Source organism: Colletotrichum graminicola (assembly GCF_000149035.1).
Source record: "Colletotrichum graminicola M1.001 genomic scaffold supercont1.106, whole genome shotgun sequence".
Lineage (NCBI taxonomy): Eukaryota > Fungi > Ascomycota > Sordariomycetes > Glomerellales > Glomerellaceae > Colletotrichum > Colletotrichum graminicola.
The window spans coordinates 26,006-51,943 of record NW_007361110.1 but is presented as its reverse complement, the minus strand read 5'-3'; the positions used below and the strand labels follow the sequence as shown (position 1 = coordinate 51,943).

General features: G+C 46.8%; 9 protein-coding genes across 9 annotated transcripts; 6 read left to right on the top strand and 3 right to left on the bottom strand.

Annotated features, from left to right (window-relative positions):
- Positions 1-1,194: 1,194 nt before the first annotated feature.
- GLRG_11682 (uncharacterized protein) lies at positions 1,195-1,661 on the top strand (the record flags this gene model as incomplete). The annotated part of the gene is made up of 2 exons (XM_008102376.1): positions 1,195-1,290; positions 1,398-1,661. 2 exons carry the CDS (start codon positions 1,195-1,197, stop codon positions 1,659-1,661), a joined length of 360 nt encoding a protein of 119 aa, XP_008100567.1.
- A 1,128-nt stretch (positions 1,662-2,789) lies between these two features.
- On the bottom strand, positions 2,790-3,286 carry GLRG_11681 (uncharacterized protein; the record flags this gene model as incomplete). Its single annotated transcript, XM_008102375.1, has 2 exons — positions 2,790-2,904; positions 2,952-3,286. The coding sequence occupies 2 exons, from the start codon at positions 3,284-3,286 to the stop codon at positions 2,790-2,792; spliced, it is 450 nt and encodes a 149-aa protein (XP_008100566.1).
- Positions 3,287-11,796: 8,510 nt separating this feature from the next.
- Positions 11,797-12,870, bottom strand: GLRG_11680 (uncharacterized protein; the record flags this gene model as incomplete). The annotated part of the gene is made up of 4 exons (XM_008102374.1): positions 11,797-11,946; positions 12,011-12,532; positions 12,610-12,659; positions 12,768-12,870. The coding sequence occupies 4 exons, from the start codon at positions 12,868-12,870 to the stop codon at positions 11,797-11,799; spliced, it is 825 nt and encodes a 274-aa protein (XP_008100565.1).
- A 994-nt stretch (positions 12,871-13,864) lies between these two features.
- On the top strand, positions 13,865-14,200 carry GLRG_11679 (uncharacterized protein; the record flags this gene model as incomplete). Its single annotated transcript, XM_008102373.1, has 1 exon — positions 13,865-14,200. One exon carries the CDS (start codon positions 13,865-13,867, stop codon positions 14,198-14,200), a length of 336 nt encoding a protein of 111 aa, XP_008100564.1.
- A 170-nt stretch (positions 14,201-14,370) lies between these two features.
- On the top strand, positions 14,371-15,234 carry GLRG_11678 (uncharacterized protein; the record flags this gene model as incomplete). The annotated part of the gene is made up of 1 exon (XM_008102372.1): positions 14,371-15,234. The coding sequence occupies one exon, from the start codon at positions 14,371-14,373 to the stop codon at positions 15,232-15,234; it is 864 nt and encodes a 287-aa protein (XP_008100563.1).
- A 1,083-nt stretch (positions 15,235-16,317) lies between these two features.
- On the bottom strand, positions 16,318-17,738 carry GLRG_11677 (uncharacterized protein; the record flags this gene model as incomplete). The annotated part of the gene is made up of 2 exons (XM_008102371.1): positions 16,318-17,481; positions 17,676-17,738. 2 exons carry the CDS (start codon positions 17,736-17,738, stop codon positions 16,318-16,320), a joined length of 1,227 nt encoding a protein of 408 aa, XP_008100562.1.
- A 601-nt stretch (positions 17,739-18,339) lies between these two features.
- Positions 18,340-18,845, top strand: GLRG_11676 (uncharacterized protein; the record flags this gene model as incomplete). Its single annotated transcript, XM_008102370.1, has 2 exons — positions 18,340-18,433; positions 18,529-18,845. 2 exons carry the CDS (start codon positions 18,340-18,342, stop codon positions 18,843-18,845), a joined length of 411 nt encoding a protein of 136 aa, XP_008100561.1.
- A 2,532-nt stretch (positions 18,846-21,377) lies between these two features.
- On the top strand, positions 21,378-21,729 carry GLRG_11675 (uncharacterized protein; the record flags this gene model as incomplete). Its single annotated transcript, XM_008102369.1, has 2 exons — positions 21,378-21,622; positions 21,699-21,729. 2 exons carry the CDS (start codon positions 21,378-21,380, stop codon positions 21,727-21,729), a joined length of 276 nt encoding a protein of 91 aa, XP_008100560.1.
- Positions 21,730-22,753: 1,024 nt separating this feature from the next.
- Positions 22,754-25,544, top strand: GLRG_11674 (uncharacterized protein; the record flags this gene model as incomplete). The annotated part of the gene is made up of 5 exons (XM_008102368.1): positions 22,754-23,297; positions 23,362-23,543; positions 23,605-23,925; positions 24,304-24,741; positions 24,807-25,544. 5 exons carry the CDS (start codon positions 22,754-22,756, stop codon positions 25,542-25,544), a joined length of 2,223 nt encoding a protein of 740 aa, XP_008100559.1.
- Between the last annotated feature and the right edge of the window lie 394 nt (positions 25,545-25,938).

The window sequence follows — 25,938 nt, the reverse complement described above, 5'->3', positions numbered from 1 at the left end:
CCACCTACAGAAACAATCAGTCAGGGTCAAGAGAGATATAGAGAATCAAACATAACTAAAGCAGAAGAAAGCATACCCATGTCAGTAACAAAGCCTTAGGCGTCACTACCCAGTGCCATTCCCAGAAAGGCTCCAGGCAAGGCGTCTATTGTATCTATCTAAGAGGCTATCATAGGCAATACATAAAAGGCTCCAGAATTAACAAATACAGACAGTATAGTCAGAGGATAGGAGGATATAGGCAGGCCGCTCATTACAACAGTCGTCCTACTTACTGCGTTGCCGTCGTAGTCATAACGTTCATAATCAAGGCCTATTTACATTGTCACAGGGGCTTTATTAACACCTTTGTCCTTGTCTTTTCCCTTCTCTTGTCTTGTGGCCACGGCTCGTTAGTAAGGATCATCATCGTAGTCATAGTCCTAGTCCTGTCCAGCTGCATCTGCTCCATTAGCCTCCTGCGCCTTTTCAAGAGCCACCTTCATGTTCCTTGCCTAATGACCAGAAACATAGCCTTTCAGGCTCCAGTCGTTTACCCAGTTAGGAGGCTTATTATCCTCGTCCAACAAGTCCCTCTTCTATACGTCCAGCACCAGGAGCTTTGCAGAGGTAAGCATGTCATTAGTAATAATACCATAAGGGTCATAGTAGACATACTTAAACCGCTAAAGCTGTCGCGCCCATACATAAATATCCACTAGACCACTCATTCCAGTCGTAATCTATATATACAGCCCAAATTAGTATTAGCCTTAGTTCTTCTTGCTTCCTTGTAAGTTATAGAAAATAGATTTAACTAACGATGGCGTTTAGTTTAAGCTTGTGCGGAACCTTTTACCCTTCTACTGATCGTCTCTTGGTCTAGGCTGATCGGAGTCGGGACTTCGGAGCTCTGAGGGAGCCACCGCAGACAAGAAACAGAGGGGATGTTGGTGGAATCGGCTCTGATGATATCGATGTCGGCCTTGGGGTTTTTGGCATGTTTTCGTCTTCGTCATCGACCTTGTGGAACGGCTTGGCCGAAAGGAACACCACCACCACCACCACCACCTGAGTGGCTGTGTCAAGGACTGCACTGGCCTGGCATACAATGATGGCTGCCCCGATCAAACTGCCCAACATCCGACCGTGCTAGGCTAGTCTGTCTATCGGTGATTGAGAACGCTGATAACCTGGGGCCGAACCTTCGAGGTGATGTGGGCCGTCATCGGTATCTACGCGGTGGCCATCTTCGTCCATGTCGTCAAGATCAGTGAGGTGACCGATGCCTTTGAGCAGCTCATCCAAGCTGTTCTAGGCAACAACTGTTCCTCCCGCTCCTGTAGGCTTCTCTTTTGGCGGCTCTCCCGTCAGTTACCGGATGAGGTCGTGGGAGTTGGCCACATGGTGCCTGTTAGACGTGCTGCCTGGGCCAGGAGAACTTGTCCGACAAGTTTGCCGCCCAAGTCAATGGCGGTCGGAACCGTGTCGACGGGTCGCCCACCAATAGTGCCTTCTCTGCCGAGTACATCGCATTGGGGATGGCCTCGTCTACTATCAACCACTTATCTTGGCCCCCGCCGTTGTCGCTGGCATGTAGTGTACCGGCCGGTCTTCACGACGTCCTCGGCAAGGTCAATGTCCCGGAGCGTCAGCCTGGTCATCGACCTGGTCGCAGATGAGCATGACCGCGGGCAGTGTTTGGGCGCGCTGCGATTGGACGGCATGCCATGTTGGCTCGTTTACCTGGGACAAATTGCGAAGATGTTGGCGGGAATTATAAGCGACAAGAAAGCGTATTAGTAGCAGACGGCAGCAGCATCTTCTTGGTGACGTCTTACCAAGCGCAAACTCCTTGACCCAGACCACCAGAGCGTCGAGCTGTTTGTCGGCATGAAGAATTAGCCAGCGTAAGTCGCTCTCGTCAACCAACACGAGAATGGGGCACCAAGAGGACGTGTCTCGAGACATCATCTCGTCTCAGCCACCACGAGTGGCGCTGTCGATATTCCAGAGACGAGCGTCACATGGCAAATAGCTCCCCAATCGTTGTTCCCATCCATCCAAGCGCTCTGGGCCAGCACCATGGCGAAGGAAGCGCGTCGCCCAGACACGATCTGACAGACGGAGGCTGGTTGGGTTGGGTTGGTTTTGGTTGACCAGCCTCTAAACCGGAACGGAACAGATTGGCGCACATCTTGCAAAGTTGGGGAAATCCTCGATTGACGACGCCCAAGGTCAGTTGATGCGTCTATCTACACCTTGGGCTTCTTGGCCATGGGTGGTTTGCGCGACCGCCGCGATATTTTGTAGAGTCGACCGTGAGAGACATGATCTGGGACACGCGATTCACGGTTGGGCCTTCTAGGTGACGAATCTCCTTGGCGCTGTATGACGGCAAATAAACTACAAAGCCAGTTTAACCGTAAACGTCATTTTGTGCCATTTATGCATGTCGTATCCGCCGTTCCAGCCATCAGGCCGGGGTTTCATGCCCTGTCTCTGTCTCTTATCGCTGTGACATCTTGTTGCGCTTGCTAGCCCTTGTGTCCTCGTCCCATGGGTCAGAGTCCCGGGAACACTTTCGAGTCGAAGGAGCCACCGCGTTTGTTAGCCGTTCCGGAAATAACGAGTACGGTTGAAAAGGAATGTCGATCAAGTAGACAATGAAATCGCAGGCGGCGCGGAGGCACTTGTGTGGACGTGCAAGTCTGTCGAGGAAGACGGCAGGGATATCGGCAGGCAGTGTATAGGACAATGTGTGGCCTCTTCTTGTCATCGCTCACGAGGGCATGAACCTGCGATGCGCTTTAACCGGGGGTAAGCCATGTGCGAGGGATAGGTGCGTGCACAGCACAGGCGACATACCTAGAAGCTTTGCGTCGTAGGGAGCAGACGAGCTCGAGCGTATTGACGCTGCTGAGACTAGGCAAGCGCAATAAGCATGGCCTCGGGCCAGAGTTATGACGAACCGATCGATGGGGGACAACGGTTGACGCTGAGGTACAACTGTGGGAGATGAGGCGTCGGCATTGGCACTGGTTGGGGCGTTTGCAATGATGGTGCCGGGATCAAGCTTCCCATCGGGCGCCAGTGGAGGAGGAAGACGCCATGAGGAAGCCAGCGATGTGTTGTGGATGAAGTTGCAGCCCAGCGAGTCAACGTGTCGCGCCGTCCAGTGCAGAGGCTTCACGATGAGACGCTCTTGGGGGTGAAGTCGAAGAATCGACCTGATTGAAGGAGAGGCCAAGCCCTTTTCTGAATTCTCTGTCGGTGTTTGTGGAGGTGACGATCTCATTGCAACCATTGTGTCTGTGATGGCTGGTGAGGACGGCCGGAAGCTGGTTTTCTTTCAATAGCGAGAAGAGCAGCTAAAAAGAATGACAGGGTTGCGGATAACATACCCGTGCTGCGTGCATGCATCAAATGCTATGGAACAAAGTTTTTTTTTTCTCCTTCTTCTTTTTCAATATGCAAGCAAGTCATCGCAATATGGCCAGGTGCGGCGCGCGCATCCCAGTATCACGTAAGCTGCGCCGTTGCGACCTCCATGTTTCCGCCCCCTCGCCTATTATTCTCTGAAGCAGCGCGAGGCGACGAGTCAGGAGCAGGAGCACATTTATCAGCCCCAAAACTCCATTGCAGGCCGACGACAACCTCAAGGCTCGAACTTGACAGACCCCTCCTACTTGGCTTCTCCCACAATAGCACGCTGAAGATGCCAAAGTTTGTACCAATGATGAAAAGGGCTTGGGTGTACGGATACAGAGACAACACCTTTGGGTGGGCAGGTTCAGTGGGATCAGTGGAAGAGCACTGTGGGTGGGCCGCTTCAGTGGGTTCAGTGGGTTTACAGTCTGTTGCGTTGGCAGCGTCCAAAACCTACTTTTTAGTCCGTGCGTTAGAAACACTATTACAACTACCCTAGTTAGGGTTACACAGGGGGGTTACTTTGCTAAGTAGCTACTACTTACCTATAGATTTATAGATTTTTATATAGATACTATAGTATAAATAGCTTTAATTAATAAGCTTATTACTATTATTATTACTACTATTATTAAATAATAGTACTAAAGAAAGGGGTTACTACCCCTAGTAGTAAAAAGGTATTACTAGTACTACTAGCTAATAGTACTTAAGTCTATAAGGCTACTTATAAAGGATTATTATATATAGTAATTAAGTGCCCTATAGTAATAGCACTAGTACTAGTAGTAAAGTTAATAAAATTAATAATAATTATTAAAATACTAAAAAAGTTAGTAGTAGCTATAGTAGTAATAAAGAAGTTAGTAATAGCTATAGTAGTAGTAAAAAAGTTAATAATAATTATTAAAATACTATAAAAGTTAATAGTAACCTAGGTAACTATTAATAATAAAGAAAAAAAAGTTAGTAATAGTAATAATAATAATAGTAATAAGTCTACTTATAATAATAAAGAGCCTATATAATAAGTACTATTTATACTAAATCTATTTAATACCTTATTATAAACTTTATTACTATTACTATAGTAATAGTAAGTAGTTATTATAGTAACTACTTTATTACTAACTAATATAATAATATACTTTACTTTTAACCTTTAATTTAATAGTATTAAATCTATACTATAAATTTAGCCTTTTTAGATAGTATAGTAATTAATAAGTTAGTTAATAGTAAGTATAATAATTAGGTTAAGGTAAAAGAAGTAAATCTTAAAGGATATAAAGGATTACCTTTAAAAGTAACTTACTAAGTAATACTAGCTTTTAAAGTTATAAATAATAGTAAAGTTTAGTAAAAAGTAGTATACTATATAGAGAGTTAATAATATTTATTATAGTAATAACTTTAGTAAAATAAATAGAAAATAGCTAACTTTACTATAGTTTAAATTTAGCTAATAACTAAGTAACCTTAGCTATAAGACTTAAGAGATCTTCTTTAGTATAGATCTTATATACTTTACTAGTTTAGTTATATTAGTATTTAGTACACTATAATCTACTATAAAGTTAAAAAGTAAGTAACCTAACTATAGTAAATAACCTAACTATAGTAAGCTAATTAACTATAATAAGCTAATTAACTATAGTAAACTAATTAACTATAGTAAATAACTAGATTATAATAGCTAATTATTATATATTAATTTAAGAAAAATAGTAATAAATTTAATAAGAAATAAAATTAACTAAGAAAGGAATATAAAGAGGGATTTATAGTATAATCTAATAAAGTATTATAAGTATATAGATTATATAAGTTACTATAATAATATAAAGGTAAGTAATAGTACTAACTAGTGTTTAGTTATTACTAAAGTCTACTATAAGTTACTTACTTATAATCTTAAAGCCTAGTAAAATATAATACTTTATTATAAAGTAAATATAACTATAAAAGATCTACTACTAGGCCTTGTAGTTATAGTTACTTAGTAGCTAATAAAAAAAATAATTTACTTATATAAAGTAAAGTTATAAGTAATTTACTTTTTATAGTAGAATTTAAAAAAGGTAAAAATCCTACTAGTAAACTATCTTTATTAACTATAAATAACTCTACTAGTAATATAGTAGTTAATTTATTCTTTAGTAGTAAAGAAGTTAGCCCTTTTATATAATAGTAGTATTAATTACCTCTATAATAGTAGCTATTTTTAATTTAATAGTATTAATATATACTTATTACTTTATTAATTAACTTATTATTAATATATTTAGTAAAAAAGACTAAAGTGCTATTGTTATTACCCCTGTGGCCTAGAGAGTAGTTACCTATAGCGCAGTTACTAAAGGTATAAGATTTTATAGGGTAGTTTTTTAAAGTTAAAAGGTAACAATAGGGCTATAAAGGCAGTACTAATGTAGCCCTTTAATAACTATAGAGCTCTTTATTAAGCTTAGTAGTTATTTAGTATATACTAAAAAAGTAGTATAAAGAGAAAAGTATACTTAAATCCCTTATTAGTACTATATAAAGGTTAATAAAGACTTTTTTACTTATATAGTAGTACTATAAGTATAGTAAATATAACTTTACTAGCTTTAATTAATAGTATAAATTACTATATATTACTAATAAAGTTAATAAAGTTAATAAGCTATCTATTATAAATACTATAGCTTATAAGATAAGTAACCTTAAGAAAAGTAGATTTAGTTAGTTAAATTAAATCTAGTAATTATAATTATATTAACCTCTAGGTAATAAATAGTCTCTTTATTTTTTTCTTTATATAACTAGGTAATTTATTTTTACTAATTATTTATATAAGTTAATACCTTCTTAACTTTATAATATATAATAAGCTAAATAACTTTAGCCTTAATAAGTTATATAGTAACAAAGCTAATAACTTAATATATATAGTTAATAATAGGTTATTAATAGATTTATATAAAAGTAATAGAGATAAAAAGTAATATAATAAGGCTAATAAAAAGTAAGATAGCAAAAGTAAATAAGTAGTTACTATAGTTAGATTTTTTTACTATTTATTAATAGTTGTTTTTTTTTATTACTGCTTTAATAATAGTACTTTTTTTACTAATTATAAAGATATCTTTAATATTACTACTATCTTTATTAATTAATATATTATTAAATAACCTTTATATACTATTAAAGTTAATAAATAAGTAATAAAAATAGCCTTTTATTTATTTTATACTATAACTAATAGAGCAGGGTAAGGCAATCAGCCTAAAGCAAGGTAGTATACAGGCCAATCAGAAGATCCTAATCCTAATTAAGTACACACATATAAGCCAGCGTTAACAGATTTAGAGATAGACACGTAGAATTTATCCTTTATACTTATACCTACCTTCTAATCAAACTAGAGCCTCTCTATAATTTACCTTTAATTATAATAACATAAGACAATTAGGAGTAATTACCTACCTAATTAGGGCATAATTATACTTAATCCTATAGTTTAACACTTATAATTAACGTTAATTCTAGACAGATTAAGACGATTTATGTACTAATTAGTAAGGAATCTTATGTTGCTTTTGGTAGTTGTGGTGTTCTATATAGTCACTACACCGCAAGAGTCCCTTATACCTTATGTGCTTTTACTAACCTCTGCTATATAATTATAAAGTAGCTTATTAAATTTATATAAATCCTTTTTATCTTTATTTTATCTTAAGTACTACTTATAAAGAAGCTTTTTAAGGTTACTAAATACTTTCTTAATAAAGTTAAAGTTAAATAAGTATAGTAGTAGATATAATAGTTATACACTAGCTAAATTATATACTTTTTAAATATTTTATTAGTAATAAAAGCTAGTATTATTTATAATAATAACTAACTTTACTATAAAAAAAGTACTATACTTAAGTAAAACTTTATCTTAAATCTATATTATAAACCTATTACTATTTATTATACTTAGGTATATTAATATATTAAATATACTATTTATAGTAAGGGTAAAAAGGATTTAGTATTACTATTTATATTTAAACTTATCTTTTTAATATAGTAATAGTTCTTTTAGTATTTAACTTATTCTTTATATACCTATATATTTATTAATACTTAACTTATTAATAAATACTAATTACTTTAGATAGTATTTATAAATAGTGTATATCTAGTTATACTATAGTACCTTATCCCTCTAGGTAGTAATAATATAAATAAACTTTAATATTTACTTAGCTATATAAAGCTACTAACTAATTATTAACTTATAAACCTCTATATTAAATTACTTATAAAAAAAATCCTATATTTCTTTAAAGCTAAGATTATTATAGTAAGTAAAAAGCTTTAATAACTTATATAGTTACTATACTTTTAACTTTATTTAGCTTTACTAACTAGTAAAATAAATTACTACTTAGCTAGTTATTTTATAATAATAACACTATTACTAGACTATATAGGTAGTATAGCCTAGCTATATAGTATTTTTTTTTTTTTAAATAACTTAAGGATTTATACTATCTTTTTTTACTTATTTTTATTTAACCTTAGTACTATTATATTTATTTAATATAGTATTTATTTAGTAAAGAATAATAGTAGTAAGTAATAGTAATAGGATTATTATAGACTTTACTCTCTTTATATATATACTACTCTTATAACTTTATTAAGGTTACTTATTTAAAAAGTATACTTTTATAGATTATTATAATAAGAACTTTACTATATAGTAAAATAGTTAATTAAAGGAATAACTAGATATATAACTAATAAGTAGCTTTATATAGGCCTTAAAATGCCTTTATTATTATTATATATACAACTTTAAGTATTAAATGTTAGGTAATATAAATTTTAGATCCTGTTAGCTAAAAAACGCGAATTTGTATTAGGTTGTATTTGTGTGTGGCGCAGGTGCACGGACTGAAAAATAGGTTTTGGACGCTGCTAACGCAACAGACTGTAGTGGAAGAGTGCACTGTGACAACAAGTGGAACTTGTCACGACAGCCTCTGACTCCTGAGCGATGCCTAATTCAATGTACCTAGGTACAGTAACTGGTAAGGGTTCTCCCTGGCTCGGCCCGGTCCGCATGAGGTGAGGCAGCGTGCAAAATGCCTACGGAGTATGACCAAAGCTGATGTACCTGGTACCAGGTACTGTACGCAAGGCGAACCGAGGTACGTATCCAAGATGCATTCTCTTTCTTTCGTCAAGTATGGTGATAACTAGGTATTCGAAATACTTGAGGTGATGAATGGATGAAATCAGTGGGTACAACACAGAGCCAGGGTATCATCGGCACTGACGCCCGGCACACTCAGCCAGCTGATGCCTTCTTTTCATCTTATCTATGACAAGACGAACATCGTAGCTAGCTTCAAACCAATCCAGAATGTCCCGCGTTTTAGACTTCCCTTGACACCTCGCGTCTCGTGAGGTGTGGCGCCAGGTCACGTGGAGTCCATGTGCCACACCTGGCGCAGCCACCCCCCCACCTAATCTAGCGGACTCAGGTCGTGTAGTCTTTGCAAGTAGGACCAGTACAGCGTCCGCGCGTGACACTTTGCCTGCGACGAGGCCTTGAGCGTGCTGGTGTCGGGGGACGCGGCTGAGGACGGTCAAACTTCAGGCGTTGTACACAACATACACGGTGGACGCGGGGGATGATGGACATTTCGTAAACGTTATCAAGAGCGGCCAAGGGGGCGGACATGAACAGGGCGATAGAGGCTCGCGAGGGGAAACTTCTGCTGACGGCAACACGAGCGAGTGAGGGTCAGAGGTTGTAATGGTGCATAGTTAGTTAAGAGATAGGAGACGCGTAATAAGACATAAGGCAAGATAAGATAAGAGACGGGAGAGAGGGAGAGACGCATTAGGCATGGCGGATGGAGTTGTGCCAATGCATTGATGGTTGCCGGGTGAATCGTTTGTTTGTCTCCATTATGTTTGCGTCTGCCTCGCGTGGTGCCGTCATCTCGATGGTTCTGTGGCCACAGCAACGCCAGAGGAGTACAGGAGAGAGGAGGCCCCCTCGGCTGTATAGGAAGTGTCAGTCATCATGAACCAACTCAAGGAACTTAGGAATCGACCGATCAACTTACGCCAAGGAGCCGTTGGCTGCGAAAAGGAGTGAAACGGAGCAGGATACAGAGAACAAATAGGAGGATGGGCGCGAGTGGATGAATGGATGGATCAAGCAGGAGCAAGAGACGCACAACTCTCCCTCTTCCTTCCCCCTTTCTCTCTTTCCTTACCTATAGTCACATGGGACCATAAACTCCAATGCCACCCAAATCCCCAATCTTTCACAGCCAGTTTGGTGACGATGAAGTCTATGGAATCAATCCAACGCTCTAGCCGACCAGAAGATACGACGGCCCCCAAAGACTCTGGTTGCGATCACCCTCGCTCGCCCACGACTATGACGAATGGCTCTGTCATCTGGCCAACGACCCATTCATCAAAACCACAAACCTCTCGAGCGTGACGGATACCCAGCTGCCCGCCAGCTTAAGCGGCGTTCCGCTGGAGCCAAGATGGAGAAGTACAGCGACGTGTGTAGTCAGTGTGTACAGAATTGTCGTCATTTGAAGCCGGGTAACTGACTCCCAACCCAGCAGTTGCTCACACGATGCCCGTCATCACGGCCCCGACCTTTCTCCTACCAGCATCGCCCTCAGTCAGGCCGACCTCCATCAAGAGACAGATCGACCATGCGACCGAACACCATCGAGGCAGACACCCAGCTGTTCCAAGAGCAGAAGACGGCGCACGCACGCTGACTACGCCCGGCGGGCCGCCAAACAGCAGCACCACCACTTGTCGCAGACTGTGGCACAGCTGCTTGGATAGAGTGCCAGGCCGACGAAGCTCAAGAGCCAATACAGACGACAACACGCAAGGGGGCGGCGGATGTAGAGGAATTGAGGCTGACGACACTTGTCCCAGCTGACGGACGGGAAAGAAAGTAGCATCGGCACTATCGTACGCGACACCTCTCCATATTTCATACACTCTTGCTAGCAACATGTTCACTCTGTCGCCAGGCTATCTAGGTGGTCTGCAGATGTTAATACAAACGGGGCGTATACTTTATAAACAGTGGAGGGCCTAGGAAATGTCACGTACTGGATCCCTAATGAACCAAGATTCCGGTTCGCATTGTTGATGCTTGGCAAGTGCCTGCTGCCTGACGGACCAGAATTCTGGTTTGTATTGTCGAGTTTTTCAACTCGTGTGTGTCTAGGACGATAGACAGGCGCGGGGCAGTCTGTATGTCCCCCACAAAGGACGTTAGTGTACACAGGTATACTACAAGTGGTCCTTTGCAAACTGACTTGCCAAGATGTTTTCTATATAAACTCGGTATCAAGTTAGTCATAGCCGCCTAGGCTAGCTCCCTACCAGGGTCATGTCATCCAGTCAGTTAAATCCCTAGAGTCGTCAGTAATATTTTGTATTACCGCTCTAGCGTAATCGTGAAACCCTCACCCGTCGTTCATTCTGGGGACGCCAAGTGCCAGAGTTTCCATAGCGAGATCAGAGATTGCCTTGTTGATGCTTTCCCAGGAGGAGCAGACAAGCTTGATATGAAAGCGGATGCAGTAGCATTTCCAAGGTACGCTTCGTAAACCTCTACTCTGCATTCTTCAGACCTTGAATGAAGGCTCCATCTGGGTAGGCGTCGGCCATCTCGTTTGGATTTCTGTGTAATGAATAGGTGCTTGTCTTTCGTGGCATCACCTAACAGATGCAGATACCAAAATGTGTAATGGCTACGACATGTAGTAAAGTAAGAAAAGGAGCTTCTAAACCCTCATTAAATACAGATCTGGCTCTGAGCTATTCGGATAATGGTAGGCATCCGCCATGTTCCCGCACCGGACCCTTAGTCAAGTCCAGTTGATGTCTCAATACAAACCTCCTGATTGGCAATGCTTGCAGCCATCTGAGTCTTCTACAGGCATGGCAGAGTGGGAGCTGATAACGATTCAGCCGCAGAATGCGTTTTCAGTACATACAAATTTTAACATAAGATACGCCATAAATAGAATCCGTGATATACTATAAAAATACACTAGTCAGCATGAACTAACTAAATCTACACTGATACTTTCCGTCTTTAAAGTAAACACCTAGTGCTATTACAAATACTTACTCTTATGTTATAGACTAAGGTATTAATCACAAATTTACAGTAAGCATCCCCTCAACACTCATAAAAGCTAGGAAGTAAGAGGTGTCAGCAACCACTTCAGAACCGGTTGTATTCACTCTTTAATGCAAGCTATGACTTTATTACCGACAACGCAACTTCGTTCGTCACGAAAATCCTCAGCTCCCCTGCACTCTGCCATGTCTCGTTCAAGACTAGCCCAAGAAAACTTGTCTGTAGTGGGCGCGCATTGTCTGGGGGTCTAGGGGCGGCTCGGGCGCTCCCGGCATGAGTGTCGATGTTAGTATGTCGGCGTTCCGAAGCACATGAAGTCCGCAATCAAAACCGTTGGGCTGCTGAGGGCACTGCGTTATATGGGGTGTGGTTAGTTAACGCTTAGGCTGTACTGATGAGCAAGATATAGCCTACCTCTCTGGAGATGGGTGCTGCGATCTCCTCGTTTGGGAAAGCGACCTTGACGAGATTCACCACCGATGTGATGGCGGCAGCTTCGTATTTGCCTCCCCTCAGGGAGTCATACAGGTAGAGCTGCTTTTTTTCCTGCTCCCACAGGAAGAGCACCCAGTGTGCCCTGAGGGGGTTTGCTATAAGCAACACTTTGGGCTTATTAAAGTAATCCCTCGCGAAATCCCTGGCGTCCCAGCTAGGCCCGCTCAAGCTGTTGAAGTTCTCAACAATAAGAGGGTCGACTACACCAAAGCTCTTGTCTCGCGCAGCAAGCTTTGTCACGACACGGAATATCGCAGCGTCGTTGAGCCAGGCGCCTGGCTCAAAGCTTTGGAGGTCGTGCCACACCCCTGTATTTTCCCTCCAATTTTCATCTTTGTTTGTAGCTGGCTCCGAGTCAGAAGATAGGACGATTGTTTCGTCCGCCTTGTTTGTAAGGGCGATACCGCTCTCCTCGGGCAGCTCGCTGACCTCTACGTCGATCTAGGTTCATGGATTGTGTTAGCATAGGTCTCGACGGCGAGCTGATGGACGGCGTATCAAAGTACTACTGAACGTACGGGAGTAGGGGGATGAGACAGGAATGATACGTCTGGATGCTGTTTGAGGGCTTTCCGAAGGACGTCGGCGGTCAGGATAGGGAGGTCTGTAACGCGAGGCACATTACTTAGTCTGAGAACTCTAGCATTGAACCTTTGCACGCGCAACAGCTACTTACCGCTGTGATTGATGCTGTCGGATCTTTTGACTCGCTTCTTTGGGGTTGGCGGCAGCGGCAGATCCTCCTTTGCTGGGCGTGATCGAAAATTGTACCTCGACATGGCGGCGACGGATAGTGACTGTTCTTTTCTATTTAACTTGTTAGAATCATATCCATCTGAGAAATAGAAAGAAATAAAAGAAGAATGAAAATGAATCAATAGTCACAATCATACATTGAGATATAAAAAAGAAAAGGCGGTTGATGCGGCAGGCTTTTCACAGGTGGTGTATTTGTGAGATAGGCAAGCCGTGGTGACGCGTGATGAATAGTAGAGGTGAGGACTGATGAAATGGATGAGAACTTGAATTTAGTTGAATGAAAATATTGTAGCACTTTGGTGAGTCAACTACGGGTGGTGCAGGATGGTGTTTGAATCTTTGCTTCCATCCAACGACTACTTCTGCCTCACTCCAGCCTCATGACGGTCACCATAAACCGTTATTTCCCTCTTAATACTTGGTCAAGATATATGGAACATTCATTGCGTATAACTACTTACTTACATCCATGGTGTACATGGTCTCACTTTCCTCTATTTGCTTAAGCGTTCACTTCCAGTCGTTGACTTCACGTCAATTTCCGACGGCAAAAGTATCATTATCCATAGCAGCAGACCAAACTCAGCTCTGTATCACATAGTTGTAGAGAAACGCTCGCTAACATTTGATATACATACTAACCAACTGCCTTTATCTCGGCTGACATTGCTGCGGTTCATCACCTCACCCTCAAGTTTCTGGAGGTGAGTGAGTTACGTAATTAATCAATGTGCTCTCTCTCCACTTCACTTCAGAGAGGGCAAGGAAAGACTCACTCTCAGCCACATCCCGGCGAAGCCACAGCCAACAGGTCTGAACATTTACTTGGGCTTCACACATACAAGAACCTTTTCCCTCGCAGCAAGCCAAAAAAAAGAAAAAAAGAAAAGGAAACACAAATTGACGCCTTGACTCCAGTGCAGAATATTCCATCAGGGCCATCCACGTGTTCGTTCCTTTTTCATCCTCATCACTACCATCACCACCTAAAGAGCAACCTCCAAGTCGCCCATCATGGCCAGTGTGGATGGCGTCTCATCTTCTCCAGCCAAGATTCTGTCCACGGCGGACGCCACGGAATCATCACAACCGAGCGTCTTCAGGCTCACGCCCGAGATTTTGACCGCGATTGCGCGTCAGCTAGCTCAAGACTCCAGCGGCAGCACTTCCCTCCACGAGCTCACTCGACTGCTCGTCACCTGTCGACTCTGGAATAAGATTGTCGGGCCGCTCCTGCACGGCCTGGCCGTTCGTTCCGACCTAGTCGTCCATCATGAGTTGAAGCGCTTGAACCCGTCGCCGCCTCGCCATTCGTTTGACGCAGTGCAGCACTCTCGTCTCGACCTGTAACGTTACACAACCCTCGCTTACTTCCCTCGTCGAGCAACACAATCACTGACAGTGCCCATCTTCATAGACTGCCTAAACGTAGAGAAGCGGTTCTGATCTTTGCCGCTCATTCAGGCAACCTTCCACTGCTGCAACGCCTTTCTCAACACCTCTCCATCGCCGAGCCGAACATGACATTGGCTTCGCTCTTCTCGCATCGATTCAGTGTCCCTTGGCAATGCCCACTCGGCACTCACGGTGCGGGACTTGTCGACGCAGACTTGCCACGCGCCACAGTCCTCCACGCTGCAGTCCGCGGCGGCCACGACCACATTGTCAAGTGGATTCTGGAGCACATCCCGGATGCCGATGTCGACTGCAAGGCATACCTCTGGTGCCTCTGCCCCTCCACACATATGCAGTTCTCGCAGTACCGACATAAGTGGCAGCCCAGCCTATGCGCCACGCCCCTCCACATGGCCCTCGCAGCAGGTGCCGGGTCCACGGCTAAGATACTCATATCTCGCGGCGCCGTCTGGGACAGAGAGTTCACATTTACAGCCGGAATGACGGGCTTGCACATGATGGCCGCCAACGGCATGACAGACCTCATCAACTGGGTCGTGGACGAACCAACCGCCCGCCGCAACGCGCTTCACGACTGGCCCGACGAATGGGGCCGATCCAGCTTACACTACGCCACCTTTGCAGCTTCCACAAGAACGGGGCATTTTGAAGTCGATATATTCAATGCCAGAAACCTGGTTGAGAGCCTGCTGCGTCTCGGGGCTATCGCCAACACCAAGGACCGTGCAAGGCTTTCCCGAAATATCGTGCTTGAGCGGGATCAGCTGCGTAGAAGGCTGGATTGCTGGGACCAGCTGAGTCACAACTCACACATGGCTTGGACTGACCGCTTCCGCCGTGGCCTCGCCTTCATGGGGGAGATGTGGTTCTTGAGACCAACGCCTGTCAACTACGCTCTGAAACGCGGCAACAGTGCAGTCGCGTTTGCTATCGAGGAGGCTTCTTTGGTCCAGGAGGAACGCGCCTGAGCGCAAGGTGGTTGATATACATACGTGCGAGGGCGTGCGAGATGCATTACAGGAGGGAGTGAAGCGCAAGCGAAGGTAACTTTGGTATCTAATGTGCTAGCAGTACCTTGAAACCGCATGCAACCTGTTACAGGCATAACACATTCGTTGAGGTACTGTGCACATTCTTGAGGAGAAATAATGGGGATAGGCTTGGACTGGTCACGGTCATTTCATGGTTGGCATTCTTCGGCTATTAACCCCATGGATGGTGTGGCTAGAGGATATATTAGGGGGCCCCTCAGGTATCACGTCACGAGCTAGAGCGCACAGCGGGGCAGATGAGAATAGTGATGAAATTGGCTCAATTCCCCAGGTGGTAAGATATGAAAGGAGTAGTTCTGTTGCTCATTTGACATCAATGATTGGAGTGTAGCTCATTTGACATTAATGACACATTTCAGGCCTGATGTCAAATGCGAGTGACGCATGAAGCTATCGTGACATGATGCCGACAGCACCAATAAACTCTAGTCTTGAAGCTTTCCATAGCCGCCACAGAAGCGTTGGAGTTTTCTTTTATTTCTTTTTTCTTCTAGAAATCAGCCGTGACCAGGCGCATGTTCACGAGGAAACCGGAGCACACCGCAAAGCTTACTTGTCAAGCGTGTGTATGATAACAATCTTTCATTGGCCTGATTCAGAGCAACTGACACAACCATAGGAAGACAAATGCCGATACTTGTTCGACAGGAATTCGACACCGGCTGTTCCCAGTGTTAGACCACAGTTGCTCCCATAGGAGCAGCAGAAGAAGGTCGCAAAGTTGGACAGGAGAATAGACAGACAGACGAGCAAGAATAATGTCATGGCGCCCGTAAAAGAAAAAGGCAAGAGATCATCACAGTCAAGACACAACCAAATGATAGGGACCAATGTTCGTCAAGCCGCAGATTTCACGCGCAAAAGCACGCGACAGTGTATTACTCCGAAATCAAAAGCAAGCGGTACGTCTCCCCGAAGCAAAAAAAAAAAAAAAGCACCGACACACACCCACACAAACACACCTGTCACCAGCAAATAAGCACCGCAAACAAAACATCCTCACAGCTGCCGCTCCACCTCCTTCCTCACCACGTCCCCAACCCCCTTTGTGATCCTCCTCCTCTGCGCTCCGGAGAGCTGCTTTCTGAATCTCTCCCGCCCGACACGTGACGCCGCCTGCCTCGCCGCCTCCGCATACCCCTTGGCAATCTCCCCTTTGTCTGCTGCTGCTGCTGCTTCTGCCTGCTTGCGCTGGCGCTCGCGCTTCTGCTCGCCCCGTTTGCGGCGGCGCTCCTCCTTCTTCTCTTCCTCGCGCTTCTTCTCCTCCTCGTCGGCGAGGGCCTGGCGCCGAATGGCGCGGTACTTGGACGCGGATGGTTGCAGCGGGAGCTCGGCGCGCGAAAAGAGGTGTCCGAGGACACCGTCGACCGAGTACTCCGAGTCCGAGGCCTCGGTGCCTGGGAGGATGGGGGGAGGGGAGGGAGTGCGTGCGGGCGCAAGAGGCTCCACCTGGGACTGACCCCAGTTGATGTCGAGTATGCTGTCTGCCTCTTCAAACAGAGGCGATGCGGCATCCTTGTCCCTGGGCTTGACATCCTCATCGTAGGGGGGGAAGGATGTTTCCGCCAGGAGGGAGGAGTTGGCGGCGGCGTCGGCGTCTTGGGCCTGTTTGTCGACACGGGCGACTTCGGCGGCCTCGTCCTCGGCGGTGGGCTTGGGGCTGGCCTCGTTTTCCTTGGACTTGGACTTGGACTTGGGCTTCTTGGCGATGCCGAAATGTTCGTTGAGACGCCGAGACGCCAGCTGAACGGCTCTGAGGGTGAAGCCACCCCCGGTGGACTGTATGGCGCTGGTGATGATGCCGTTGTCTGCCCAGAGGTCCGAGAGCGGGAGGCCAGGGGCGTGCTTGAGCCACCGGGTGGCGATGGACTTGATGGCGCTGACCAGATCGCGGCGGGGCAGGTCGTTGGCCATGTCGAGCAAGCCATTGTCCCATGTGGGCCAATGGTTCCGAAGCCACGCCAGGTTCTCGTGCGTCAGGGTGTCGCGGGCGGTGGGGGCAAGTCCTTGGCTTTTGTAGCTGGCGAGGACGCCCCTGGATGTGTGCTTGGTGTGCACTTGGAAGGCGGCGAGCTGGTTGCGGGTGGGTCGAAAGCTATTTGCGGCTTTCTGCAAGTTGTCATCGGTCGGGTACTGGTGGTAGTTGGTGGCGTTGATTAAGTTCTGTATCATCAGTAAGTCAGCCTTGTAATGTACTCAAGGACTCAAGTTGTGTCTCGGCGTCAAGGGGGTGCCTTTTGTTTACACCCGAGACACATGATTTAAACACCAGTGTTGCCACCAGGGCAAATTTTGTAGACTTTGGAATGCAGGACAGAGATTTCAACACGGGGGACTGGCGATGACATGATACTTACATTTGACTGCCCAAGCGAAGGCAGTTGGGGTCTTGAAGGCTGGTTCTTCTGGTCGTCGGACATGGTGGAGTAGAACAAGAACAAACAATCCGACAGGAGGCGAAAGAAAAAGAAAAAAGACTGACGTCCGCGAAGGCGAGGGGACGGACAAAACTTGAAACACGACGAGGAAACAGACCGACTGACGAAGGAGAATGAGAAGAAGAAGGAGAAGAAAAGAACTTGACTTCACACGGCGCCCACAGAAAAGAAAAGGAAAAAGAAGAAAAGTAGAAATTGAAAAAAGGGAGATATTAACCTGGCGGCTCTGCCTAGCGAAGCAAATCCCGTGACTAGCCCCCCCCCCCCCCCCCCCCCCAATCAATGAGCTCTTGTTGAATTGACACTCCACTGGGCTAGAAGACTCAGTGAGTGACCCTTTCACTGAGTATCCAGTCTATCTCGGTGCCGATTCCTGCCCCAAACATCTTTTCAGTAGCGAGACGACGACTATTAAAAAAAACGCTATATTAATCAAAAGGTAATACGTTCTATGTAATCTCACTCATTGGGCTTCTTCTTCTCACTCCTGTGATGTGTTAGTTGCTGCCCATCATCGTCTCATTCCCACCACAATGGCATCACCTGTTCAAGGGCAAGACTAGGCTTCTTCGTCACATCAGGAATGTCACAGTTCATCAGAGAAGCAGCCTTCAAAGGAAGCGTCGTCGTCTCCTCTCTCCTCTCCTCCTCCTACGCCGGCGCCTTCTCCTCCGCCCGTAAGTCGCAACGGCATTTGAGCTGTCCCTGATCGTGTCATGCAAGGGTAGCTAACATTGTGTGAAACAGGCCATAACCACCTGGTCGGAGGAAGTGGTTAAACAACTGTGGGCCTTCCTGAGCAAGACTTACGGCCCCATCACAATCAGCATGGTTGCCGAGCATCTCGGCTGTCGTGACTTTTACGAACTGGGACTCTGGATCATCCGAGTGCGCCAGTCGGCCAAAGCAGTGGGAGATGCCAGAGGAAGCCACGATCCAAAGGCCATGACCGTGCCTATCGCACACCAAACAGGAGGGGGGAACACGACGGTGATATGGGGCGCTGATGTGATGGAAGTGGCGATATACCGCAAGGACGGGGCCGTTACGGGTCGTTGGAGGATTCCAGAGAAGGAAGATATCGCATAGTTGAGATAAGAACACGATCAAAAAGCTTTTGGGCTGCCTTTCTTCATGTCTTCACCACATGAAATTGAGTGCAATGATTACAAGTGACTGAGACCCTGGCCAAGTATATGAGTGTGCGAACACACATACACAGAGAGAGAGAGAGAGAGGAAGGGGGGATTCCCGGCCCACGCTCTGAAATGGCTCGACGACCTACATTTTATTAACATGCTCGTCTGTTTTTCTCGTGTTCATGAAGATGATTGAACTTGGGACTCGATTCGCAACACACTGCTGCACCATTATCTTCGGCGGCCATCAAACTTTGCGGTCGCAAATGTACTCAGCACCATGGTTTGAAATGCAAATAGTAATAAAGGTGTCATTTCTGCCTGTAAATTGGATCATTTTGAGAGCACCGGAGTGTGAGAGGCTTGACGTGGGTGTCGACGCGCTCCACCTGAATGGCACATTTTCCCAGCGCGTTCGTGTCTGTTTCGTCGTCAGAATAAGGTGTCTAGACAAGCCCTCCCCACCTTGCTTGGCCGTGGATGTGGGCCACTATGGGACTTTCAACAGTGGCTACCTAGGTACCTACAGTCTTCGGGCGTGCAACACCAAGCGCGCTGGCGTGGAGGGTGGACCCGGTCCCTGATGTGGAAGGTGGGTCTAATGCTTGGCGCATCCAAAGCGATGCAGGCAAAACAGCTCGTTCAAGACGCTTATTTCGTGGGGTTCACATTCCATGGCGACCGCGCTCTTCTGAGGTAAGCCGCCATGGATGTTGCTGCTGTCAAATCCGAACACACCCATATATCTAGGGTTAGGGAAGGGACACCCACCTACATACACACAACTGGCCCTTGGGTTTCCCGTCGAATCTGCACATTTCTCTGGTTGCAATTGCACAGTCAGTCGGCTCGTCGGACATTACATCCCTTTGTTCAACACCAGCAGAAGAGCATCGGCGGGCGGCGAGACACCCTGCATGCATCGTGGCTCATAGAGAACCGAGCCCGGCATGACACGAACGCGCCCGCGACCTTGAAATCAATCATCTGTCCCAGATTCAACTTGCGTGTCGCATAGCGAAAGGCATCAATCACCTTCTCCCAGACCGACGACAAACTTGATATCGTCAAGCAACGGCAGCAACAGCAGGCTGGGTCGGGTGTCTCCAGTCAGCATGTCGGCGATGGATCCTGCGCCTTCTATGCTGGCTGCATCGTGGGATATCACGTCATGGGAATGGCTTCAGTGGGAGGGAAGGAGTTCCCCCTCAAGTTGGTGCAGTTCCACAGTTTGAGGCTTGGTGTGGTGGCTGGCTGAGGTGGCAGTGACTGAATGCGCCACATGATTATATCAGCTACGGTTGAATTACACGGTTTTCAGAACCGTAAAAGTGGGCCTTGTCCAACCACGGGGATTCATCGGCTGTAGGAGGAGCCAGGTCAAGCCACACATCGCTTTTCGATCTGACCAGACCAGGTACCTGCTCACTGCCACTACCACGCGCAGCTGCCTTCCTTGAAGAGGCAGGTGGAGAACTTCTAGCCCCACACATGTCCTTGCGCCTGCCTGCCTTCCCACTTCCCCCCCACGCGATCACGCCCCAGCCAGGCCTGGCGGCAATGTTGTCAGGAAGTTGCTGCTGAGAAACAACTTTTCGTCACTTGGAAACCGGCCCGTAAGTCCAACCGTCACGACATCATTCACCTTCCATGCCCATTCTGCATACGGAGTACCTTTGCCCCCCATCTCCTGTTCTCCAATTCGAACCCAACCTTGGCTCGTCCATCTTCCACCCTTACTTTGTCCTCGGCTGACTTGGACCACAAACAGCCAACCTGCTTTTGCCTCTGCCCCGTCCACGTCGTCTATCTGCGACTAGCCTACCGAATCCTATTGCTTGCCTCGAGTCGTCTTCATACCCGTCGTCGCGCCTGTGCCAGAATTATTCGCATGTCGTCGCTCTTGGGCTATGTCGTGCTAAGCCTCGGTAGGCATTGGCTATGCTCTGGATTCCGACCTCGGCCACCGCAGGAGTGCCCTTCGATCGCGACATTACCCACCTCGGACACAGCATAGATAGAGCTGCTTACTGCAGTACAACATTTGCGCAACCTTGCCTTGGTATCGGTCACCAAATGATAACACTCTTCCACCCCGTTCCAAAGCAACAGCCCACTGCCTCTCAAGTGGTCCTACAGCAATTAGGACCTTTCAGACTAGACCAGTCAATGTCATCCAGCCTCCTCACCGGCTCGCGGCAGTACTGACCTCTCTTGCAGCAGGCAATGCCCCGACACTTCCTTGATGTCCATTCTTGTTATTGATCGCCACCCTCATCCACCCCTGCACCCACGGCTCGGAACCACTCAACCCTTCCACCAAACCACTATACATACCGTTCAACCCCGTTCTCTTGACGCACAGCCAGTCCTCTTTGATTCTCAGCCTCGCCACTCCGTAACTCTTTCTCTTCTCCCTATTCAATTGTGTCATTTATCCTCTTCGTCCCTCTTTTCGACGTGATTCCTGCGGTGCGCGCTGATGATACCACACCCAAAGCCCTCGCCCAGTCGGGCGCCAGCAACATCGTCGTTACCGCGCGCTCAGACGGGAGCGGCGTGGACATCATCCAAGGACGTCGAGGGCCTTGCTAAGAGAGTAGCCGAGAAGTTTGACGCCGTCGACCTGCTCATCAACAATGCCAGGTTCCTGTCCACGTGGGCACCCCTAGCCGAGACCGACCTGAACGAGTGGTGGACCAAGTGGGAGGTCAACATCAAGGGGATGTACCTTTTTACCATGAGTCTGATTCGCCCTGTTTTCCTGTGCAGAGCTCCGACTAAAACAATGGCCTACACACAGCATCGCTATCATCCTTAAAATCCTATCCTGATTTCCGCTCCGAGAATGCGAACGGATGAAAGCCACGAAAAAGTCTTCGGAAACAGCCGACGAGACAGCAAACACGACGAACCAGGCACCCAGGCAAGCCAACGCCATCTATTTGGGCGAACGTTATGGATTCCAGAGGCCAAGGCGAACTTTCGGGGCAGGGGAGGGGCCTGAGTTTAGCGGCCAGTGCCGACCTCCCAGAAGTCATCTTTATTAGGTAATCCATCTCATAGTACAGGTAGATTTTACATCACAAAAAATGATGTAAAATAACAGCACCGCCACAGCATTATCCCATGCCACAGGTTCGTAATTCTTTCGGCTGTTTGCAACTGGCAGTTATCGGCATGAAGATGGATTTGCCTTGCTTCATGCGCTTGGTCATGATGGTGTCCAACCCTAAATTCTCCCAGATACTCCCACCTGTTCAATCAATGTTATAACTATGGCAACTAATGACACGGTCCACCGCTCTGTCTTTCTCACGGCCTGTATGTGTACACTGCGGTTGACTATGATGTGACGACCTAGACCTCGACCACGACCACGACCAACCCGACCGGTTAACCGGCCCGGCCAGTCTGTCTGTCTGCGTGGCTAAATTCATGATTTTTCTGAAATTGATTACCTCTTCGACCGCCACAACCACATCCAAAGTGCCGCTATGAAGGCTGTGATCAACGACTGCGATAGCCTAATAAGTTCATTCTAATGCCAACAGTAATAAAGCCATGATATGCACTCGCTGCACGCTGTGAACATCATCTGGACCTCCTTGTAAATATCTACCTTTGGTCGTTCCTTCCTCTCAGGTAGCGGCATACATACCTGAGACAATCACATGATGTCGTGCCTTCCTCGCGCAACCGCACGCGCACCCCCCTCCGCCCCGCATCACGAACGCAAACGCGTCCATCTTTCACCATCTTAGCTACATACCCACGAACAGACAACCTCACTCATACAAACTACATCACACCATACTAGCGACCGCCATCGCATTGACTCTTATCAAAAACGGATCCATGTCGTCAGGTCCCTTGGAAAATGCCCTCGATATAGTTAATGCATTCAAGTTTGACATTGACAACGTTTGGACCACGCTCCTTGAGCAGTGGAACCACCTTCAGGAAGCCTTTGAGTCCATCTCTCCTCCTCCATGCCAACCATTCCAGCTTTGGGCCTACGACAAAGTCGATCCTAAAGTCTTGACGACTGTTCTTTCAGAGCTTTTCCAACATCATCTTGTCAAGCAAAGGAACCTGCGCTACCGACTAGCGGCTATCGCGCACCGATTCAACTTGGAGCCTGTCATCGTTTGCTTCTTCCTCGGCATTGAAGTCGCGCTCAACTTGCAATGCCTCACAGCCCTCAAGACGCTTCAATCCAACAAACCCGAAGTCACCCTAACCGATATCGCCACCAGAGTACATCACTTGCAGACCGATATTACTGATTCGTCTGACTCGGCTAGCCGCACCAACAAGTCCGAGGCCACCGCCGGTCCAAACCTCAGGGGAAGGCCCCTCGAACCTGCAAGGAAACGCTTTCGAGACGCTATTCAGTTCTGTGAGTTTTCTTTCTCCTTACCCGAATTCTCCGATCGCGCTGACAAGATGCATTGCAATCCCAGACGATCCCACCGCTTGGCCCGTGAGACAACCGAAAGGCGGCCCCCGCCCCAAAAAGTCCACATCCAGTACTCAACCGTTCCCTCCTTCTTCGCCCGTGTCTTCTATCCATTGCTCTGACGAGATGGAGACAAAAGGAGGAAAGCTCACAAGGGAAGCCAGTGAGCCTATTGCGCCTCCGCATGTTAGCCATCTCCATCCCTTCAACAGCTTGGTCAAACGCTAATGCTAATTTTGCCCGGCAGACAATCCAGGTTGACCTCTGTCCGAAAACCCAAACAAGTCGGCAAACAACACTCAGCCTCATCCAGGAGTGTTCTGAAGAGGAAGTATCAGAGACATCTGCTTTCGAGCAAGGCCGCGGGGACAAAGGAAACGACCACTCTGTCGCTCTCGAGGATACATCAGACCAGTTCTGCAGCTTCCATGTTTCCCAAGACTTCAACGACGACGACGAATTCGACGACGATAACAAGTTCGAACACACCCTGCCACCAGCCACCTATCCCGTCTTTCACAACCACCAAGACGAGGAAGACTCACTGGCACAAGATATTACGCAGACAGTTGCTGACGATTCGTTGCCATCCCCAATTTCCTTGCAGGACTACAAAACTGACGACAACAGCTTCGTCCTGAAATCCAATCTCCCAAACACAGTGACGATTCGAAAAAGACTGTCAGGCCCACATTTGTCCAGCTGCAACGCACCTACAAAGAGGCGCAGACTTTCAATGGGTGACGCGTCAATCGCTGCTGGCCCAATACACGAACCTCAATACGAGAATGACAATTCGTTCAAGTTTACCTTTGGTACGACAGACAAACGCATCGCACCGTCCCCAGTAGCTGCTACAGTCTGTCGCCGCGAAAATAGTCCAGCTATTCCTGTACCCGCCTGTCAATCAGGGAAACCCGGCTGCTCCGATGTTTCTTCTCCACAGCCGTCTATTGATGTCGGGACGCAATCGAAAAGTCTAATGGCCAACACCCGCCGCCCCAATCTTGAGTGGCTCATTTCACATCTCGACAGATTTGATTCGGGAAAATGGTTCAACGACGACATCATCAACACTCTCCTCCGACGGTTGTGCAGCGACTCGGTTGCCTCGGTGGAAACAGGCGCGCCCACAAGCGCATGGCGAGGGTGGACAAAAACGCCACAGTGGATAGAACAAGCGTCCAGGAAAGCGGCAATGCTCATACCCTTTAACCAGGGAGGCAGTCATTGGGTTCTCTACCACTATGCCTCCTCTATCCTGCACGTCTACGATCCTCTCGGTCATGATGTCAGCCGCGACAACATTACCACCCAAGAAGTTGCGCCGTTTGTTTCAAGAGTCTACGGGCTCGCTCTTCCGCCTCGTGTCATGTCCTTGAAGGTAGGTTATAAGCAAACAACGCAATCACACTGTGTCGGGCCCCGAACCTAACAATTCATTTGCAGGGACCGATACAACCAAACACTTGGGACTGTGGGGTGTACTTGATTGCCGCCGCCTCAATTCTGGCAGAGGGGAACACTCTACCAGACAAGTTTGATGGAGATGTTCTGCGACAGCGATACCGCAACATGTACCTCACGAGTCCCTTTTCCACGCCTGCCGAAAGCATCTGGAACTCTCACGCCGCATCAGAGGGCACCACCACAGGAGCCATTGCATTCTTCAAGTTCAAGTCGAGCGTTTTGCTCAACGCTGCCACTTCTAGTTACGCGGATGGCGACTTTCGCTCCTCGAGAATCCGTGACTTCCTGGCCAACGAAACATTACATTTTGGTGCTGGCGCCTCTCTTTCAGGATTAAAGGCGCTCCACAGGCAGCATGAGGCGCATTTACGTGCAGCACTGGAGAAAACAGCAGCCCTCACAATAATATCAGAAAAGGAGACACAAGTATTGAACCTCAAGGCCATCCATCGCCTCGCTCAAGGCCTTGCAGCAAGAGTAGGAGACTTCAATGCGGCACAACAGGTGCCACCTGGCTCAAATGCCTTGATGTCAGCAGCCAAAGCTACAGAGGCCTCTTCGCAAACACTGATGGCTTTGATAGAGGCGGAAACCAACCCTGACGCCACTCTTCAAACCCTGCACGCCGAGGCTCAAGGTATTGAGGCGGAGATTGCATATAGTTACAGGCTCTGCGTGGTGTATATTCTTCTTCTCCGAAAGGCAGCCACATCGTGAAGCAACATCATCAAGTAGTGGCCAAATCTCAGTGCGCATGTGTTTAATATGTCATTCCGTAGGCAGCCTTTGCCAAAGATACGCCCCTGCCCCCGAACCAGCCACATCTCCGTGGCCCGCGGGTTTCCTGCGGTGGTGAGTGCAGTTATCTGGACCGCATACTTTCATTATTCAGACCGTCGGCCGCCACAACCGCCACAACCGCCACTGCAGCCACCGTCACAGTCATATATGCGCAAATAAGATACGTGATATATTGCACGCGATTAAGCAATCTGGCGCTGGCAAATTAGTTGATCCGGGCGGGTTCCCACTATGCAGAAATAGGCTTAAGATCTGGGCGGCTTCTCACGGTCTGGGCTTGCTGGCGCCAGCAGCACAGCAGCGGGTTGTG